The following is a 23,168-nucleotide window of genomic DNA, read 5'->3' on the forward strand; positions in this document are numbered from 1 at the left end:
AGTAATCTCACCTGGGAATGTGAATTTTCTGAACACACACGACAAGTGCTATTAGAGTACCACCTACCTTACTCTATTATACATTAGAGTACCACCTACCTTACTCTTCACCATCTAAGTGAAATCTTTCTTATAAATTTTCTTTGAATTAAGTATTAAAAATGCAAAATCAAATGTAATAACTTTTAGTATTTTCCCTTTGTACTTATTTAAAACTTTATTAGAAAATTTCAAATACATGTAAAATTAGACTATCTTAAAACCCCATGCACAAACAGCTTAATTTCCATAGTTATTCATTCATGTAAGTGGAAGCCTTTGCCTGTTATTTCCACTTAGAGTATTGTTTTCCCTTGATTTTCTGGGTTCTATTGGTTTGCATTAGACTACAGTTTTCTTCCTTGTTTTCCCATCTTCATTTTGCTTTTTTCTTTCTTCCTGGGCTCTATTCTCCTATCTAAATCCAAAATCAACATACAAGGCAGTGATTTGTCACAATGGTAGTTATTTAGAAAACAGCAACATAATTTGAATGCAATAGACCCAAATCAGGGTGCTATCTAAATAAAAATGGGGGGGGGGAACCCCAGTCCTTTTATAAGGACACTAAATGTGAATAAATAGTTAGACTAGTATTACTACATATACATAAATACACATATCCTACCCAGTGTCCTTATTGTTAAAAGCAGTTTTAAAACCTGCTTCACAGTCTTGACACACAATTTTATTTTTAAAAGTTCAGCATTGAGGGGGGAAACATGAGGCTCAATCCACTAAGTCTCCTTCAATTAGATGTTATCTCTAGTCACTAAAAGACATGTCTACTACTAGAGTGTTTCTTGTCCTCATCAGTATTATAACTCTACTACTGTGATTAAACATTTATTGCATATCTGCTTTATGTTAGACATTGTTCAAGGAGACTGAGACTTGAATCCTTCAGCCATCAATACTGAAATCATATTTCACTTGAGTCCAACAGAATAAAGCATCTCACACAGTTTGTGTCCAAGAAAGAAAGAGCACAATACCAACAATATTGGAAATCAGTCTTCAGGCAGAGACAGCAATCTGTTCCATGTCCTCTCACCAGATGTGATGGAATGAGGGTATGTGAGTGGCAAAGCTTCATCTTTATGCTGTACATAGGTAATACTCTCAGGGCCACTCCGGCTGCCATTCAATCATCCCTTCCGATTTGCCAGTGCCTATAGTGTACTACTATACCTCTAACTCTAGGTCAGTCCTGCAAACAGCTCACTTGTTTTTTCCCCTCCTAAGTTTCTATTGTAACTCAAAAGATTAAATAAGATCCTCAAACAATAGGAACAATCTCTTTAGAAGCCCTTTGTTTATCCCCCAAATCTCATCATTATTTCTGCTCAAAAAGAAAAAAAGGAGGGAAAAAACTCACATATACTTCATCACACCCACAAAGCCCAACCAAACCCTTCAGCTATAAAAAACATTAGTTTATTAAGTGCTGTCAGAACATGCTTCAGACAGAACCTTAGGACAAGCTTAAATGCACCCTGCACTTTTCAAGTAGAGCTTCATATGTAGTCAAAAACAGACAATGGATTTTACTTTTGTTTGTTTGTTTTTCTGAGTTTTATTTTCTCAGTATTTACTTTCAATAGACAGAGAGTGTAAACCAGAGTAAAAACCAGTGCTCTGGAGTGAGAAAATCAGGTGGCCAGTCTCCAAAATTTACTATTGAAAAAGTTAAACTACACCCGAAATTCTGCCTCAAAAAGCAGATGCCATGTCATTCTGCCAGTCATGACAGAAATATCTTGAGAGACTTCTTTCACAGCATTTAGGTGTTCTGTTACCAAAATATCAATTGCCAATACACAGAGGCTGCTTGGTTTTACAGTTAATGCATACAAAGCATCCTGGCATGTGTGTAGCCATGGCTGTTGCAGGGTGAGCAAGTTGGACAGATTTCCTAGTGTCTCCTAAAAGGCTCTTATAGATACCTTGCTTGAGTGAGAAAGACAAGCTCTGGTCCCCCTGATATTATTTGTATGCAGATCATGATTCTTGAAGCTTCTGCAATTGGGAAAAGGCTACATGTTGAGAGTACATTATCCTGGTCAGAGGTATATTCCAAAGTTCTGAGTTGATAAAGAAATGAAGGTCCCTGAGTCCCTAGTAGACAAGCGCCAGCTCCTATCCTGGTGTAGTAGCACAGTCAGTCATTCATTCACCCATCTCATTCATTTATTTGATATTTGTTGAAAGCCAACTATGCGACAGGATGCATATCCAGCAAAAAGCGTCTCTCAACTTTGGGAAGGATAATACAAAGCAAGAAAAAATGTTGTCCCTATTGTCCTTCTCACTTACTGGTTCTTTACTCACTCACATACTTACATACAGTAACAGAGAAAGCTCCTTCCATTCAATCCTAACAAATACCAGCAGTCTGGGATACCATTAAAAGTACACCTCTCATCTCTTACTCTGCCCTGGCCTCTCAACTGAGAATTCTGCTGACTTGGTCAATTTGTTTTCCTATGCTGAACCTCAGAGGCAAACTGCTACAATTTTAGCTAGGATGTCTCCCTGAGACACTGCATAACTCAGATGACTGTGATCCTTTATAGGACACAAGCTTAAGATGTATCTTGTTTGCCAAGGCTTGAAAAAATATCTTCCAGAGGCACAAATGAAAAGAGAGGCTGGTCAGAGAGCAGCAGGGGTGGGAGGAGCGTGGGATGGAATGAACTGTGCAGCAAGGAGTCAGGGACCCAGGGAGTATTGCCAGCAGCCCTGGGGAGAACATATCCCATGGCTGAACTCTTTAAAGAGTATTCATACTTTTACAGAAACTTTTTTGTGGGGGCGGAGGGGTTCTTAATGGGTCCCTTTAGTTAACTTACATGTTATGCTTATTGATAAATTTTGGCTTGTTTCTACATTTTTTCCCATACTGGAAATTGAACTCAGGGGGCACTCTACCACTGAGCTATATCCCCAACCCTTTTTATTGTTTTTGCTTTGAGATAGGGTCTCACTAAGTCACCCAGGTTGGTCTTGAACTTCTTGATCCGCCTGCCTCAGCCTCCCAAGTCCCTGGATTACCAATGTGAGCCACTGTGACTCATGGTGTTTTTTTTTTTTCATTTATGAACTTTAATAGATCATACATAGATGGGATATAATTTCTCATTTTTCTGAGTTTATATGTTTGCAGAATCATATTGGTCATGCAGTCACATATATACATACAGTAATAATGTCTATTTCATTTTACTATTTTCCTATCCCCACATCCCCTCCTTTTTCCTCCCATCACTTCCCTCTACCTAAGGTAATCTAAGATAACACTATTCTTCTCTAGTACCCCCACCTTACTGTGAATTAGCATCCTTATACTAGAAAAAAAAAATTGGCCTCTGGTTTTGTGGGATTGGCTTATTTTGCTTAGCATGATATTCTCCAAATCCAACCACTTACTGACAAATGCCATGATTTCACTCTTCTTTAAAGCTGAGTAATATTCCATTGAGTACATATACCACATTTTCTTTATCCATTCATCTATTGAGGAACACCAAGGTTGATCCCATAGTATAGCTATTGTGAATTCAGCTGCTATAAACATTGATGTGGCTGCATCACTATAGTATATTGATTTTAAGTCCTTTGGGTATAAACCAAGGAGTGGGATAGCTGGGTCAAATGGTGATTCCAGTTCCAGTTTTCTAAGGAATCTCCATAGTGCTTACCATAGTGGTTGCACCAATTTGCAGTCCCACTAGCAATATATGAGTGTACCTTTTCCACCACATCTTTGCCAACATTTATTGTTGCCTATATTCTTGATGATTGCCATTCTTTACAGAAACTTTTAAAAATGCATATTTGGAATTAATATTATCTACTTTAAAAAAGTATACAAATAAGTAATATATTATGATAACTGAACAGATAAGAGAAGCTGGTAAGAATGCCTCATTTCCCCCATGATTTGGAGTTATCACTATAAGCGTTTTCATTCCTTTTGTTTAAAATTATATTTTTAGAACTTCTGCTGACTCTGAGATTGTCTCAAAATTAAAACTGCCACATAATCAGATGCATTTGGGATTTCATTGTCTGACCCCCTTGCTGATAAGGATCAGGTCATGGTCCTCAGTTTCATTGACTGGAAGAAAATATTGCAAGAACTTTCCAGGGTAACTCATCTAATTAGATCAAAAGTAAATGAGGGCTGGGATTGTGGCTCAGTGGTCGAGTGCTCGCCTAGCACGTGCAAGGTCCTGGGTTTGATCCTCAGCACCACATAAAAATAAGTAAATAAAGATATTGTGTTCAACTACAACTAAAAATTTTTTTAAATAAATAAAGTAAATGAAGCATCGTTGGTTTTTGCCTCTTGTTTTATTCTTCTCTTTGTACTTGAGAAAGCACACTTAATTTGAAAGGTTTAGGACCAAGTTAAGGGAATAGATATAAGTAAATTAGATAGGTATAAATAAATGTAACAACAACAACAATAATAAACCCTTATTTCTCTAAATCGACATTCACTTCTTATTGCCAGTTTAGTTCAGTGAGGTATTTGTCATTTTGTGGATTCAAAATGTTAAATAACAAGATAGAAAGCAACCCAAAATACAAACCAACAAATCAGTACTCATCCAAGGAATAAACAAATGACTTTAGTTCATCTGAATATACATACTCTTCTATCATTCATAGAGTATCACTCATTATGCACATAATGATTGAGCACTTAACGTATGCCAGATGTCATTCTAGACATCAGAAATACAATGGTTTATTTTTTTTTTTGGTGGCTTAAAGGAAAAATTCTGTAATTCATGATGCTTACATTGTGGTTGGAAAGACAGAACTAAATTATATAAATATGATAAATACACAATACATAAGAAAGTGGTGAATGCTAAGCAAAAAGACTAAGCAGGGAGAAAGAATGAATGTGAATATTTTAGACAAGATGAAAAGAGCCCCATTGAGAGTACAACTTCTGAGTAAATACCAGGAGATTGTAAGGGTGCTTGCTAGCCACCTGAAGAAAACTTTCCAGGGAGAGTGAGCAGCCGTGAATAAGCACTGAGGCTAGTACTTGGCATGTCTGAACATCAATGATACCGCCACTGCAGTTTCTGAAAAAGGAGTGAGTGACGGACCTAACATATTCAGATATCTTCATTATCATCATTATCATCATCATCACTTTTCATCATTCTCAGAAAAACTTTAACAGAAAGATTAAGCACCACCACTGAAGGATAGATCATACAATATGCACTCAGATATAGAGAGGTAAATTGGGTGTCAATGAAAGAACATTCAGTGCAGGATGGGCTGGGAGTACCAGCATTTGCTACACCTTACAAAAAAATAGTTTAGCTATAGTGTGTGCTATTAAGCCTTCCAGAGCAAGCAGCTTTTACTTTTACCACAGATCCAGAAACAGATCTTGATCCTTCCACACAAATTGTCATTAGTTTTCATATAAACAAAATTAATTCATAAACTATTCATACATCTTACTAAAAATTAAGTATCCTTTAAATATTTGAAAATACCACCTCTCCTATCTTTGAATCTGTTTTGTGATATTCTTTAGATTTTAAGTGTCCAACACATATCTTTTAAAAGGCGGAGGGGGGTGAAGTGCTGGGGGTTGTGGCTCAGTGGTAGAGTGTTTGCCTAGCACACATGAGGCACTGGGTTTGATCCTCAGCACCACATAAAAATAGAGATATTGTTGTCCACCTAAAACTAAAAAAATAAATATTTTAAAAGGGGGGTGGTATTTACCATTGTGTCTAAAGGAAAGGCAGCTCTACCACATCATCAATTTTTGAGAAGACCTTAAAAGAAGGCTCGTTGTTCTATAAACCACTTAAAGCCCAAATCCAGAACTGGAATTGAAATGAAATGATTGGCACTAACTACTAGATGGCACTTCATATCAAATGCCACCACTAAACTTCTATTGCTTTTTTTTTTTTAATTTAGAGAGAGAGAGAGAGAGAGAGAGAGAGAGAGAGAGAGAGAGAATATGAATTTTTAATTTTTTTTTTTTTTTTTTTTAGTTTTTTCAGCGGACACAACATCTTTTGTGGTGCTGAGGATCGAACCCGGGCCGAATACATGCCAGGCGAGCACACTACCACTTGAGCCACATCCCCAGCCCCTTCTGTTGCTTTTTGAAGTGTCTTACTCATTACACTTTCTATGGCTGAGCTATAACCTTAGCCCCTCATTACACTTTCCATAGAGAATTGTCATTGAATCATTTGTAATGAACTTCCCATTATCACTGAGACAGCATCTATTATTATATTTACAAGACCATTTGTTTTAAGCCATAACTGGTTATTCAGACACAATTTAAAAGCCAGTACTTATGAGCAAATTAGTGACAGGTTGGCACTCATAGACGGAAATGGCACTTTTTAAAAAAGTTATTCTTAAAACGAATTGGAATCTCTTAAGGGATAAAAGAGAAACTAACATGTTACCCTGTAGTTCTTTTCTAGTTCTAATTAGGTATTTTATGCTTTAAATTTTGGAATAAGCAACCAAGATTCACAGCACAAATACACTGCACATGGACACTTACCATTTGACTCTGAAGCCACTCAATAAGTGTTTCTGCTGTAGAATCGGGAATCTGGCATCTCAAGCCCTCCTTCTCATCTGTTTCCATCATCTCTAACAATCCACGAAGATCTTCTACAAGGTGTAGAGCTCGCAAACTTCCCATGAATGGAGAGGTGGGAGACTGGCAATCGAAGATCCCATTGGAATATTCCAGGGCCTTAGAACCTAGATTAAAAAAAAACAAAAATCAGACAGAAAGCAAGAGAATTTATGATAGATAAAACATCATAGCTGAAGGGGGTAAACCACCTAATTAATCAAAACAAGAAACAGGGTAAGACAACAATTTTATCATGTAAATCTTCCCAAGTCACAGATATTTGATGGAAAAATAAAACCATCTAATTGATGATACTTATCAATGGTGCAATATCTAAGGAGGCCAACTGTGTGGTATAAAAAGAAAAAGAACATGGTAGTCCTTGATGTAAGGTGTGCTGCGCCCAGAAAACAACAGATAAGAAGGTGGCACAGCAGTTTTGGTAGAGTAATGCATTTTAGAAAACAAAAATTTTACAGAATTTATAGTCTTCAAATTCCTTGAAAAGGAGTTATGCATGGAGGCAGAAATTTTTTTTTTGTTTTTTATTTCAGATAAAAATATTTTTATTAAAAAAAATTTTAATGTAAAGAAAATGTGTTGCTCCTAAACCTATCATGTATGTGCTCTGTCAATCAGCTTTTCATTTCTGTAACGAAACCCCTGGGATTATTAACTTAACAAAAGAAAGTATCAATTTTTGCTCATAGTTTTTAGGGGCTTCAGTCCATGGTCAGTTGGTCCATTGCTTTTGGGCCTGTGGTGAGGCAGTACATTATGGAGGGAATGCATGTCATAGAAGACCTGTTCACCTCATGGTGGTCAGGAGGCAAAAAGAGAAAGGAAGGGAGCAAGGTCCAAACATCCCTTTCAAGGGCATGGGAGGCAGAAATTTGATAGCACAATTCCAAAGACAAGAAGTCCAACTCCCAGTTAACTTGCCAGAATTTAATCTCTGAAGTTCAATGAATTACATGTGTACATTTATATATGCAAGTGTGAGCTTTGTGTATAAACATTTCCCCCTATTATTTTTTGGCAGCCTAGCATCAACTTCTCATTAGCATCAACTTTAAAAAATAGTTTTTACTATCTTTAATGTAGCTTAGTGGTAGAATGCTTGCCTAGCATATACAAAACCATGGGTTTGATCCCCACCACTCTCTCCCCACTTGGAGGAAAAAATTATGGACATTTTGTTTTCCTGTTACTTACAAGAGAAAACATTACACTGCTTAAATTCATACAACTGATCCAAAGCCCATTCTGAAAACAAGCATATATTGCTCTTTGTCTCTTTTATTTTTATTTTCTGATCTGTCCAAAATGACTTAAATTTCTGGCTTAGGAAATGGCAGATAGAGGGTTATGAAATGAAGTGAGATACAGGCTACTAGAGAGACTTCCAGGGAAAGATACTAAACTCCATTTTTGTTTGTTTGGTTGGTTGGTGTTTTGTGCTAGGGATTGAACCCAGGCATACATTACATAACTCAATGTTTTAAATAATGACACTGATGTACCTCTATGACATTTCAGGGGAGAGATCTGGCTGGCAATTAGTTATAGACCTGAAGTTTAGTGGATTGGGACTTTACCAGAGTCACTGGTAAAGTGTATATTGAAGAGAACAGATCATTCTTGGATGTGGGGTAGAGCACTAACCCTCAAAATAAGGTCCATGAACCACTGACATCAGAACAGCCTGAGATGCAAATTCTTTAACCTTGATGAAAAATCTAGGATAAAATTGGAATTTTTGACATTTAAAAATAAAATTTGAGAATAATTCTGGTAGAGAATGGAGAAGAACAAAGATAAAATCATGGGGAACCTAAAGACATTGGGCAGAGAACTAATAGTGAAAATAAGACAAAGTGTAGGAAGTAATCGAAGAGTTGTAATGAAAAAGTCAAATGAGCAGAGGAACTGTCATTATTCCATTCTTCAGAAGATCAGATTACCTGCTATAATACCATCCATTTGCTCTAGTGCCGCAGCCAACATTTCACTTGCATCACTCATCATTTTCTTATTTTTCAATGGCAAATTTGGATGAAGATCTGAAAAGAAATAATATCATTACATGCTTAAAATGATGCATGCCTGCTAGTGGAGTCTGCTAATTCCACTTCAAATTATAACTCCACTTGGCAGTCAAATAGAGAGAGAGAGAACTTCAGAAGTCGTGGAGCTGAATTAACTGAATTTTTTAATATGCTGTGGCCAATCATTTACTGTAATGTACCCATATCAGTTAATAAAATAAGTTTTAGTTCTTGCACTCAGGGTTATTTAAAGTTCAGTAGAGGCTTGCAGGTATAGCTCTTAGGTAGAGCATTTGCCTAGTATGTACAAGGCTCCGTTTTCACTCCCCAGCACAGCAATCAATCAATCAATTAATCAATCAATCAAAACCCAACACAATGATTTCCATGTTGTTCTCTTTAGAGCCCCAGGAGTCTGCAAAGGGCATCAGGAAGGTGATAAAAGCCTAATGAGGGCTGCTGATAGATAAGAGTTCTTTCTGACTATACCATTTCTACCCTATCTCTGCTCTCTTAATTTTTCAGTATTGGGAATTGAACCCCAGGGGTACTCTACCATTGAACTATATTCCCAGCCCTTGTATTATTTTTTGAGATAGGGTCTTGTTAAGTTGCCTTAGCTTCCCAAGTTGTTGAATCACAAGGGTGTTCTACTGCACCTTGCTTTTAAAATTTTTCTAAATACAAGTTTATAGTAAGATCTAAGAAAAGGGTTCAACTGTATATATACAGTCATCCCTTGGCATCCCTGGGGGACTGGTTCGAGGACTCCTAATTGGATACAAAAATCCATGGAGCCTAAATGCCTTTATATAAAATGACATGGTATCTGCATAGATTACTTATAATACTTAATACAATATAAATGGTATATAAATAGTTGTAAAATTGCATTGTTTAGGGACTAAAAACAAAAACAAAGTCTGTACATGTTCATCAGAGATGCAATTTGTAAATAGAGAAAAGAATGCCCTTCATATAACCAAGGTCTCTATGACTTCCATTATAATGGTGAATTTTTATTTGATTCTATCTCAGGAGTAGATTTATTCTGAAATTGTGTCACAATTTTTACCTGTTAAAATATATTAAAATTTTACTTCTAAAAAATTGGCCACTGATAGGAAAAAGTCAAGATTATGTGATTTTCAACATTAATTAATTAATGCTTTTTTAGGTACCAGTGTAGACAGCCATGTAGATTCTCCCAAAAGACCCGAATAAGGCTCTTGCTGTTTTGTAGATATTGTGGTGTACTAAATATCTGGGAAATAAAGAACACGCTGTTTAACAGAAACCTTTGCCCTCTGTTGCCAAGCAGCCACATAGTACTTACCACTTTATCTTCATAAATATATTTATAGCTCTGTTATCAGTTTCTTGGATCAGTTCTCTCCTATTTTTTCTAATAAAATGCCACATAATTCTTCTGAAATATTACTTTGATCTTTTTAAAATGTTAGCTTATAGTAAGATCAAGTAGGTGTCTGACAGGCAAATGCTTTAAAATACTTGCTGTCCATATCTTGTGGGATTTTTGTTTGTTTGTTTGTTTGTTTTGGTTGTTGTTTAATCAGAAACCAAGAGGTCAACAAGCTAGGTTATAAACCTAGAGAATTTTTAAATTTTTACTCAAATACTCAGCTGTCACAGACCAAAGAGATGGGACACAAATTTAATAGCCACAATTCAGGCTGGATATTTGAAATATGAAAACTGAGAGTATAACAGATTAAGTAGAAGAGTGTGGCAATCCCTGAATTTCACATAATTAAGTGGCTCCCATTCCCTTTCATTTTAAAAGTAGCAATATATACACACATATGTACATACATAAACGTGTACATATGTGTACATATAAAACAAAGACAAACATATCAGACTCAGCTATAGACACAGGAATACCAATAAAAGTAATGCCCACATTAGAAAAACATTTACCACTTCACTAAATTACAAAATCCAATATTTGTCTTTTTTATATTTTGTGTAGAACAGAATCACTTTCTCAAGTGTGACATGTAGTTCTCTATTTCATCTGTGTTTCAGTGAGCCTTTTAAATGCTATGACAAGGAGGGGTGAGACAGCCTCAACTATGTTTGTCAAGTGGGTGAGGAGTCAATTTTAAAAAATACTCCAAGCTGGGCATGACTACCCACTCCTATAATCCCAGTAGTGCAGGAGGCTGAAGCAGGAGGATCGAGAGTTCAAAGCCAGCCTCAGCAACAGCAAGGCACTAAAAAAACTCAGTAAGACCCTGTCTTGAAATTAAAAAAAAAAACCACTGCAGCTCATTAGAGACCCAATCCTTTGTTTAAAATAATGACAATATCGAATTGCTAAAAGAGCTTATAAATGCTTACTTTCAATCTCTACATTTATCATACAGCAGCCTACAAGTAACAGTAAGGGAACAATAGTAAGACATGTAATAAAGCATATATAATTTGGCAAAGGTGGTAGGTGCTAAGGAGGAAAAGATGGAGTGGGATAAAAGGGTCCCGGGTTTGGAGGGGCTTGCAATTACATAGGTGGTCAGGGAGCAATGACAGATTCAAAGGCCACATAGCTCTCTAATAAATCGAGAGTAGTTGGATATAGGTGATCCACAGATCAGTATTATACAAGTATACAATTCCTAAAGATAATTAAAAAAATGGAAGGGGTGAGCACACAGACATGTAAAAGAAAAGGAAATACTTTCAATTAATAAAAACGTAAGGAGATTCTTCATATCTTTAATAATCAAAGAACTTAAAGCATGTCACATCATTTGCTACCTGATTAGCAAAATAAATGGCCACTGCCAAGTGTTACAGAGGATGTGAAGTCACAAAATTTCCTATAGAGCAGTGGTGGGATTGTACAATGGTTCCACTACTTTGAATAATGATGTGGCATTATCATCTAAAATTAAACATTCACATTCATTGCCAGTGCAATACTATTTCCTCCAAAGTATATAACCAAGAACAATACATAATATTTTTTCCTTCATATTTTATTGGTTCATATTAATTATATATAACAAACTCATTGTGACAAAATTATAAAAGTGTGGAATATAATTTGCTTTTATTTGGTCCCCAGTACTTCCATTTGCCTTCCTTTTCCTGTTCCTTTTCCTCTACTCTGCTGATCTTTCTGCTAGTTTTTTTTTTTTTCTTTTAGTGTCTTCTGGCTATACATAATAGTGAGATTCACTATGGTATATCCACAAACCATATACCTAAATCAAAAGTTAGGTCAGATTCATTCCACTGTTTTTGCCTTATCCTGTCCTTCCTCCCCCCCCCCCAATCCCCTTCCTCTACTCCACTGATCTTCTATTTTGATAGAAATCCCCCATCCTGCCTCTACCCCTCTTTATTTTGGACTAACTTCCACATATCAAATAAAACATTCAACTTTGGACTTTCTGGGTCCAACTTTCACTTAGCACAATAGTCTCCAGTTCCATTAATTTACTAGCAAATCCCATAATTTCACTCTTATTTATGGCTGAGTAATACTCCCTTGTGTTTATATACAACATTTTTTAAAATCTAAGTTGTTTCCATAGCTTGTCTATTGTGAATTGTGCTTCTATAAACATTGATGTGGCTGGATTCCTATAATATGTAGATTTTAGATTTTTTAGAAATATGCTAAGGAGTGGGATAGCTGGGTCATATGGTAGGTTCATTTCTAGTTTTTGGTTTTTTTTTTTTTTGAGAAATTTCCACAGTGCTTTTCAAAGTGGTTGCACTAATTTGCAGTCTCACCAGCAATATACTTTTTCTCCATACTATCACCATCAATTCTTATTATCTGTATTCTTAATAACTGCCATCCTGAGATTAAATCACAATGTGTTTTTTTTTTATTTGCATTTACCTAACTGCTAGAAATGTTGAACTTTAAAAAAAAATGTTTGGGGCTATTTGTATTTCTTCTTTTGAAAAATTTCTGTTTAGGTGGGAATGGCAGTGCACACCTACAATTCTATCATTTTAGGAGGCTGAGACAGGAGGAACACAGTTTAAAGCCAGCCTCAGCAACTTAGGGAGGCCCTAAAGCAACTCAGCAAGAGCCTGTCTCTAAATAAAATGTAAAAAAGGGTTGGGTTTGTAACTCAGTGGTAGAGCACTTGCCTAATATGTGTGAGGCACTGGGTTCGATTCTCAGCACCATATATACATAAATAAAATAAAGGTCCATCAACAACTAAAAAAAGTGGAGGGCTGGGAATGTGACTCAATGATTAAGTCAGGGTTCAATCCCTGGTGTGTGTGTGTGTACGTGTGTACATGTGTGTGTGTGTGTGTGTGTGTGTGTGTCTGTGTGTGAGACAGAGACACAGAGAGACAGAGAGGGAGAGAGGGAGAGAGAGGGGGGGAGGGCGAGAGGGGGGGGGGAGAGAGAGAGAGATTTCTGTTTAGTTCTTTTGCCCATCTATTAACTGGGTTATTTACTTCCTTTGTGTGTTAAGTTTTTTTGAGCTTTTCATAAATATTCTGTCCTATCTGAGGAGCAGGTGGCAAAGATCTTGCAGTCTGTGGGATTCTCTTCATGCTCTTTTTTTCTTTGCTGTGAGAAGTTTTATAATTTAATACCATTCCACTTACTGACTTTTGTTTTTATTTCTTGTGCTTTAGGGATCTTGTTAAGGAAGTCAGTTCCTGTGATAACCTGTTGAAGTGTTGGGCCTACAGTTTCTTCTAGCTGTTGCAGTTTGGGATCTAATTCCTAGGTCTTTGACCCACTTTGTGTTGATTTTAATACACAAATCTTCACAAGAAGGAATCTTTACAAGAACAAAAACAAAAAAAAAAACACTCAAATATCCATCTACAGGAGAGAAGATAGACAAACTGTGGTGTCAGGGCTGCCCTGTTTAGGAGCTATGAACACACCTTTAAGTCCTGAGTAAGGAGGTACTGGACTGGTATTGCACCCTGCAATGCAACTGGACTTTACCTCTGCTTGGATAAGAAAGGTGTAGCTCTGGGAGTGGGTGTCACCTGATGGGGTTGAATCACACCCACATGTTTGTGGTAATCCTACCCTTCTGCCCTTTTTTGGATAGAATGTTCCATGGGATTAGTTTCCTCCATTAATAAAACCCGGGTTCGAGGTGTGCCCCCTCCTTTTCTTGCCTGCCTTGCCTACTTGGTGGGAGCTGGGTCAGAGGGGCCATCACAGAATTCAAAGAAAAAGGCATTTCTCTGTCTATGTGTCATTATTTCATGACAGCCCACTTCTCTTGGAGTGACCCTGACCAGTTTAGTCGTGTGCAATAGCACAACAGCAGGATACACACACAGGTGTCAAAACAAACTAAAACCAACATATGTACAGTATGGACAAATTTATGCAATACAATAGTAAATTTAAGAGTTTCCAGTAACAAGATTTTTTTTATAAAGTTAAAGCAATGACATATATGTATTTAATTATTTTATTGGTAATTCATTTTAATTATAATTAAAAGGGTGAGGGCTATGCATAATTTTTTTATTCATTGGTTCTTTAGTTATAAATAAGAGTAGAATCTATTTTGACATAAATATACAAACATGGAATATATCTTGTTCTAATTCAGATCCCAGTACTCTCTAACTCCTTCTCACAAATATGTATTTAATTGGTTTTCTATATGCACATGCACACACATACACACATACATATCAGTTAATAAATATTCATTATATTGTAAGTAAATATTGATTACACATTTTAGAAATACAAATTCAATGTAACTATACAAAAAGATTAAAAGGGAATGATAGAGATTAAACATGGCGGCCGGCGAGGAAGCAGCGATTCCAACATCTCCACTTTAACGAGATAAGAAAGACCCATCGGAACAGCTGCAGCCTACCTACAGAGGAACTTCTAGCATAATTCCCTTAAGAGGAGAGCTGCCTTGAACTGGTAGGTTTATTGGAAGTGACAGTTTGTCCAAGAGAAGTGGATCTTGGACGGCCACGCGAGCACAGAGGTCTAATCCCGCAGCCATCAGCCGCTCCGGCAAGCGGCTCCCCCGGGAGGCCTAGCTCTCGCTCTGCGAGCAGCCGCCTCACCTGCCCGGTTCCTAACCACGCGGCCACAGCTACCCGGCTCTACAGGTGGCCCCGCGGCAGGTGCAGAAGTTAAGTCCTGCAGCCAGCAGCCACTTTTGCAAGCGGCTGACACCCGGAGCGGCTTGGCCCGCCCCGCCCGAACCGGCAGTCGGCCTCCGCCATCCGGGCTCCCCTGGGAGGCCTAGCGCTCGCTCTGGGAGCAGCTGCCTCACCTGCCCGGTTCCTAACCACACGGCTGCAGCTACCCAGCTCTACAGGTGGCCCCCTGGCGGGCACAGAGGTCCAATCCCGCAGCCACCAGCAGCTTCTGAAAGCGGCGGCGGCCCGGAGTGGAGTGGCAGCCCAAACCGGCAGACGCCCCCGCCATCCTAGCTCTCCCGGGAGGACCTGCTCTCGCTCTGCGAACAGCCAAACCACCCGCCCGGATCTTAGCCACGCAGACACAGCTGCCCCGCTCTTCAGGCGGCTCCCGGTGGCCCGACTCAGCTAGAAAGCTCCCCGCATGGCCCAGCAAATGGCCATGCCCTCCGGGCTCTGCTAACAGCCCCGCCCACCTGGCGAACAACCGGGAAACTTCAAAATCTCTTCATGGACGTGACCGCAAGGACCAAAGGACTCTCGACCCCCAACTCCCCCTACTGCCAGAGTCAGACAGACCTGAGACCCACCAGCGGAACAGGCTTAGAGGCCTGCCAGCATGGTAGACACGTCACTCCAATTGTAGTAGGGGCAGAGCAGAGCAGCCACCCAAATCCGGATCAGGCCCAACGACCCGATGGGGTGGTAGTCACATCGCCACAATTGGAGTGGGGGCAGAGCAGAGCCGCCACCCACACCCGCAGGGTGGGCAGACCTGCGAACAACCGGCAGAGCAGGCCTAGCGGCCCACCAGCGCGGTAGACAGATCACCCCAATTAGAGGAGGAACACAGCCACTGCCCGCCCTGCAAGGGAGATTTTTCAACTATACAAGAGCAATATAAATAATTAGGGGGAAAACCTCATAAACACAACAGTTTCACCAAGCAGAAAGAAACGTGAGCAGCATGAAAAGACAAGGAAAGAAAGGACCACAAGCAATGCAGGTCAACTCAACTTTAGAAGAGGTAATAGCTGCAACAGAGGGAATATCAGAGAGAGAGTTCAGGATATACATGCTACAGATGATCTAGAGTCTCAAGGAAGACATGAGACAGCAAAATCAGACAATGAAAGATCACATTGACAAACAAATCCAGGAAGTAAAAGATCAATTTCACAGGGAGATAGAGGTAATAAAAAACAAACAAATAGAAATCCTAGAAATGCAGGAAGCAATAAACCAACTTAAAAACTCAATTGAGAATACTACCAGCAGAGTAGATCACTTAGAAGATAGAACATCAGACAATGAAGACAAAGTATTTCAACTTGAAAAGAACATAGACAGCTCAGCAAGACTGCTAAGAAACCATGAGCAGAACATCCAGGAATTATGGGATAACGTTAAAAGACCAAACTTAAGAGTCATTGGGATACAGGAAGGCACAGAGCTCCAAACCAAAGGAATAAACAATGTATTCAGTGAAATAATACGAGAAAACTTCCCAGACTTGAAGAATGAGACAGAATCCCAAATCCTAGAAGCCTACAGGACGCCGAATGTACAAAACCATAAGAGATCCACACCTAGACACATTATAGTGAAGATGTCCAACATACAGAATAAGGAAAGAATTTTAAAAGCTACAAGGGAAAGGAAGCAGATTACATTTAGGGGTAAACCAATCAGGATAACAGCTGATCTCTCAACACAGACTCTGAAAGCTAGAAGATCCTGGAATAACATATTTCAAACACTGAAAGAAAATGGGTTCCAACCAAGAATCGTGTATCCGGCAAAATTAAGCTTCAGGTTAGAAGATGAAATTAAAACCTTCCACAATAAACAAAAGTTAAAAGAATTCGCAGCTAGAAAACCATCTCTTCAAAAAATCCTTGGCAAAACATTGCAGGAAGAGGAAATAGAAAATAACATTGAAAACCAACAATGGGAGGTAGGACAGTAAAGGGGGGAAAGTAGTCAAAGAGGATAACAAATCAGGTTTAGTAACATCAACAAACAAATATGGATAGAAGTACAAACCATATCTCAATAATAACCCTAAATGTCAATGGCTTAAACTCACCAATTAAGAGACACAGGCTAGTAGAATGGATCACAAAACAAGACCCAACAATATGCTGTCTACAGGAGACGCATCTGATAGAAAAAGATATCCATAGACTGAAGGTGAAAGGTTGGGAAAAATCATACCACTCATATGGACAGCGGAAACAAGCAGGCGTGTCCATACTCATATCTAATAAAATAGATTTCAAGCCAAAGCTAATCAAAAGGGATAAAGAAGGACACTTCATACTGCTCAAGGGAACCATACACCAACAAGACATAACAATCATAAATATATATGCTCCAAATAATGGTGCAGCTATGTTCATCAAGCAAACTCTTCTCAAGTTCAAGAGTCTAATAGACCACCATACAATAATCATGGGAGACTTCAACACACCTCTCTCACCACTGGACAAATCTTCCAAACAAAAGTTAAATAAGGAAACTATAGAACTCAATAACACAATTAATAACCTAGACTTAATTGACATATATAGAGTATACCACCCAACATCAAGCAGTTACACTTTTTTCTCAGCAGCACATGGATCCTTCTCAAAAATAGACCATATACTATGTCACAGGGCAACTCTTAGACAATATAAAGGAGTAGAGATAATACCATGCATCTTATCTGATCATAATGGAATGAAACTGAAAATCAATGATAAAAGAAGGAAGGAAAAATCAAGTATCACTTGGAGAATGAACAATAGGTTACTAAATGATCAATGGGTTTTCGAAGACATCAAGGAGGAAATTAAAAACTTCTTAGAGTTAAATGAAAACACAGACACAACATATCAGAATCTATGGGACACATTGAAAGCAGTTCTAAGAGGAAAATTCATTGCTTGGAGTTCATTCCTTAAAAAAAGAAAAAACCAACAAATAAATGATCTCATTCTTCATCTCAAAATCCTAGAAAAAGAAGAGCAAAACAACAGCAAAAGAAGTAGAAGGCAAGAAATAATTAAAATCAGAGCTGAAATTAATGAAATCGAAACAAAAGAAACAATTGAAAAAATTGACAAAACTAAAAGTTGGTTCTTTGAAAAAATAAATAAAATCGACAGACCCTTAGCCATGCTAACGAAGAGAAGAAGAGAGAGAACCCAAATTACTAGCATACGGGCTGAAAAAGGTAATATCACAACAGACACTTCAGAAATACAGAACATAATCAGAAATTATTTTGAATCCTTATACTCCAATAAAATAGAAGATAGTGAAGGCATAGATAAATTCCTTAAGTCTTATGATCTGCCGAGATTGAGTCAGGAGGATATAGACAACCTAAACAGACCAATGACAATAGAGGAAATAGAAGAAACTATCAAAAGACTACCAACTAAGAAAAGCCCAGGACCGGATGGGTATACAGCAGAGTTTTTCAAAACCTTTAAAGAGGAACTAACACCAATACTTTTCAAACTATTTCAGGAAATAGAAAAAGAGGGAGAACTTCCAAATTCATTCTATGAGGCCAATATCACTCTGATCCCTAAACCAGACAAAGACACTTCAAAGAAAGAAAACTATAGACCACTATCTCTAATGAATCTAGACACAAAAATCCTCAATAAAATTCTGGCGAATCGGATTCAAAAACATATCAAAAAAATTGTGCACCATGATCAAGTAGGATTCATCCCTGGGATGCAAGGCTGGTTCAATATACGGAAATCAATAAATGTTATTCACCACATCAATAGACTTAAAAATAAGAACCATATGATCATCTCGATAGATGCAGAAAAAGCTTTCGACAAAGTACAGCATCCCTTTATGTTCAAAACTCTAGAAAAATTAGAGATAACTGGATCATACCTCAACATTGTAAAAGCAATCTATGATAAGCCACAGGCCAGCATCATTCTGAATGGAGAAAAATTGAAGGCATTCCCTCTAAGATCTGGTACAAGACAGGGATGCCCTCTCTCACCACTTCTGTTCAACATAGTCCTCGAAACACTGGCCAGAGCAATTAGACAGACGAAAGAAATTAAAGGCATAAAAATAGGAAAAGAAGAACTTAAATTATCACTATTTGCAGATGACATGATCCTTTACCTAGCAGACCCAAAAGGGTCTACAAAGAAACTATTAGAGCTAATAAATGAATTCAGCAAAGTGGCAGGATATAAGATCAACACGCATAAATCAAATGCATTCCTGTATATCAGCAACAAATCGTCTGAAATGGAATGAGGACAACTACTCCATTCACAATATCCTCCAAAAAAATAAAATACTTGGGAATCAACCTAACAAAAGAGGTGAAAGACTTATACAATGAAAACTACAGAACCCTAAAGAAAGATATAGAAGAAGATCTTAGAAGATGGAATAATATACCCTGTTCATGGATAGGCCGAACTAACATCATCAAAATGGCGATATTACCAAAAGTTCTCTATAAGTTCAATGCAATGCCAATCAAAATCCTAACAGCATTTCTTGTAGAAATAGATAAAACAATCATGAAGTTCATATGGAATAACAAAAGACCCAGAATAGCAAAAACAATGCTAAGCAGGAAGTGTGAATCAGGTGGAATAGCGATACCAGACTTCAAACTATACTGCAGAGCAATAGTAACAAAAACAGCATGGTACTGGTACCAAAACAGGCGGGTGGACCAATGGTACAGAATAGAGGACACAGAAACCAATCCACAAAACTACAACTATCTTATATTTGATAAAGGGGCTAAAAGCATGCAATGGAGGAAAGATAGCATCTTCAACAAATGGTGCTGGGAAAACTGGAAATCCATTTGCATCAAAATGAAACTGAATCTCTTTCTCTCGCCATGCACAAAAGTTAACTCAAAATGGATCAAGGAGCTTGATATCAAAACAGAGACACGGCGTCTGATAGAAGAAAAAGTTGGCTACGATCTACATACCGTGGGGTCGGGCTCCAAATTCCTCAATAGGACACCCATAGTGCAAGAGTTAACAACTAGAATTAACAAATGGGACTTACTCAAACTAAAAAGTTTTTTCTCAGCAAAAGAAACAATAAGAGAGGTAAATAGGGAGCCTACATCATGGGAACAAATCTTTACTCCTCACACTTCAGATAGAGCCCTAATATCCAGAGTATACAAGGAACTCAAAAAATTAGACAAAAAGACAACAAATAACCCAATCAACAAATGGGCCAAGGACCTGAACAGACACTTCTCAGAGGAGGACATACAGTCAATCAATAAGTACATGAAAAAATGCTCAACATCGGTAGCAGTCAGAGAAATGCAAATCAAAACCACCCTAAGATACCATCTCACTCCAGTAAGAATGGCAGCCATTATGAAGTCAAATAACAACAAGTGTTGGCGAGGATGTGGGGAAAAGGGTACACTGGTTCATTGTTGGTGGGACTGCAAATTGGTGCAGCCAATTTGGAAAGCAGCATGGAGATTTCTTGGAAAGCTGGGAATGGAACCACCATTTGACCCAGCTATTCCCCAAAGACCTAATAAGAGCATGCTACAGGGACACTGCTACATCGATGTTCATAGCAGCACAATTCACGATAGCAAGATTGTGGAACCAACCTAGATGCCCTTCAATAGATGAATGGATAAAAAAAATGTGGCATTTATACACAATGGAGTATTACTCTGCATTAAGAAACGACAAGATCATAGAATTCGGAGGGAAATGGATGGCATTAGAGCAGATTATGCTAAGTGAAGCTAGCCAGTCCTTAAAAAACAAATGCCAAATGACTTCTTTGATATAAGGGAAGTAACTAAGGACAGAGTAGAGACGAAGAACAGGAGAAGAAGATCAACATTAATAGAGATGAGAGGGGGGAGGGAAAGGGAGAGAGAAGGGAAATTGCATGGAAAGGGATGGTGATCCTCAGGGTTATACAAAATTACATACAAGAGGAAGTGAGGGGTAAGGAAAGAATAATACAAGTGGAAGAAGTGTTTTACAGTAAAGGGGGTTGAGAGAGAAGAGGGGAGGGGAGGGGAGGGGGGATAGTAGAGAATAGGATAGAGAGCAGAATTCATCAGATACTAGAATGGCAATATGTAAATCAATGGAAATGTAATTGATGTAACTGATGTGATTCAGCAATCTGTATACGGGGTAAAAATGGGAGTTCATAACCCTTTTGAATCAAACTGTGAAATATATCAAAATAGATGTAATGTTCTGAACTACCAACAATAAAAAAAAGGGAATGATAACAGGGTTACTCACAAATTTTTGAGTGATGAATTCAAAAGTATTTATTACAATACTGAAAATAACCAAAGGTAATTCTAGTTTTGATCATGGTGGGATAGATTTTATTAAATGAACTGTTTCACAAATAGCAAAACAAAGTGGTAAATAAAACACAAAAACATGTTTTGAAGAAGTTGGAGAGGTGACTAGAAGCAGACAGACAGTGGGGGGAATTCAGCTCTTAAGAAAAAGAGAACCAAGAATAAGATTTACCTTTATACAGCTCTCCCCTAGTGCATCACCAGACCCTGTGATATAGAGTGCCTGCTGGGAATCAGGAGAGAACAACTGCAAGCTTATTGGCTCAAAGAACAGGATGGGGTAAAATCCTTACATTATACAAAGATATCTAATTTCTAACACATGGCAGACTATGACAAGAAGATAAAACATAATCCACCCAAACAATAAAAAGATATAAGTAAAAAAACAATGAAGATGATGAAAAGGAATACTAATAAAATCTTCAATTTCATTAAACCCAGAAGGCAATGGAGGAACAATGGATAAAAAGGAGAAAGAAAAATATCAAAATGCCAAGCTGGTAGACTTAAGTTGAACCATATAAATTATTATGTTAGATATAAATGAAATAAATGTTAATAAACGTTGGGAGTTTCCCTAAGAACTCCCCAGGCCTTTCAGACATGGCGGTGGGCAAATTGCCAGTGGGCGGCTAAGAACTCTCCGGGCCTTTCAGATAAGGAGCCCCTAATGTAACATGGCAGCAGGAAAATTGCCAGTGGGCAGATAACAGGTTGTTTTGAAAATTTTCTAATTGCCCCCCCCCTCCACCCGTCTTCCATGCTCCTGGAGAGTTCATGCCCCCCATGAATCTTATGCAGGGTGGACGTGCGTGCACTGTAGGTGATGACCTGACCTTTACTATGATTGGCTCTGGGAGCTTCTGGTTTAAGATAACTGACTTTCACTTTCTATATAAGCTAGCACCAGCTTGCAATAAAGTGCTTCATCTTTGTCACTGCTATCTGTGTGTGTGCATTTTAATCTCCGACCACGAATCTTGGCTTTTCATTGGTGCCGAAACCTGGGAGGAGAGATTCCTCATTCTGAGGACCCCCTCTCTCAAGGTTCCCCTTTTTGAGTGCTGCTACATTCCACCCAACATTGGCTCTCCAATAGGTGATTCCTTCTGATAGACAATCCCCCTCTTTGGGAATCCATCTCCAAACGGCTATATGCAAAGGCCTTGACTGAACGTCCAGCAAGGCTCTTGAAGCCTAGTTTGGAGGAGAGAATGCACCCCACCACGACTTTCACAGTAACGGTGGACTCTCTGGATGCCCATTTCATGGTTGATGAGCTATAAGGGACAGAAGAATAGGTACTCTCTGACTCTCTTTATCTAAATTTTCCTTCTCCTCTCCTGGGAAAAGCCCTGACTTCAGGCGGCCTGTGACTCCGGGCCTTCCAAAGTCTCGCTGGTTGGGCTCTTTGGTGATGACTCATTTGCCCTCCCGGCCCAAGTCTCTTTGGTTGACATCTCTTTTTGGGGACGCCTATAGGAAACTCAACCAAAATCTGTTCCAGTCCAGGCCATTCACCTCTTTTCTTCCTGTCAAGAGGCATTATGGGAGCCTCTTCTTCCCTCCTCGCTGATTCCCCTCTCAAATGCCTCCTGGCTAATCTTAACCGGTTGTCCCTCACTCCTGACATCAAACCCAAACTCCTCATCAAATTCAGTACACAGAATTGGCCATATCACCAATTAGACAACCAAAACCAATGGCCCCCAGAGGGGTCTCTAGATCCTCAAATTCTTTGTGACCTTTTTAACTTCTGCGAGCACTCAAAAAAGTGGAAGGACATTCCCCTATGTAGATAAACTTCCTCTTTTCATATTACCCTGTTCTACTTGACCACTGGCTGGAAGAATCAGCACTCCAAAAGCTAGACACCCCCTTACTAGTTTTTCACAAAATATGTAAATAAGGC

At 38.4% G+C, this 23,168-nt stretch overlaps 1 protein-coding gene across 12 annotated transcripts in view; it reads right to left on the reverse strand.

Annotated features, from left to right (window-relative positions):
• The window catches only part of Ppfibp1 (PPFIB scaffold protein 1), a 208,844-nt gene that overhangs the window by 63,363 nt on the left and 122,313 nt on the right, over positions 1 to 23,168 (reverse strand). For all 12 annotated transcript variants that reach the window (XM_077799329.1, XM_077799328.1, XM_077799335.1 and 9 more), the window contains 2 exons: positions 8,659 to 8,757; positions 6,614 to 6,819 (listed from right to left, as the gene is read on the reverse strand). In XM_077799329.1, coding sequence (XP_077655455.1) covers positions 6,614 to 6,819; positions 8,659 to 8,722 — 270 coding nt within the window. In that variant the 5' untranslated portion in view covers positions 8,723 to 8,757. The remainder of the gene's footprint in view (positions 1 to 6,613; positions 6,820 to 8,658; positions 8,758 to 23,168) is intronic.

This window comes from Urocitellus parryii, chromosome 5, assembly GCF_045843805.1.
Source record: "Urocitellus parryii isolate mUroPar1 chromosome 5, mUroPar1.hap1, whole genome shotgun sequence".
NCBI lineage: Eukaryota > Metazoa > Chordata > Mammalia > Rodentia > Sciuridae > Urocitellus > Urocitellus parryii.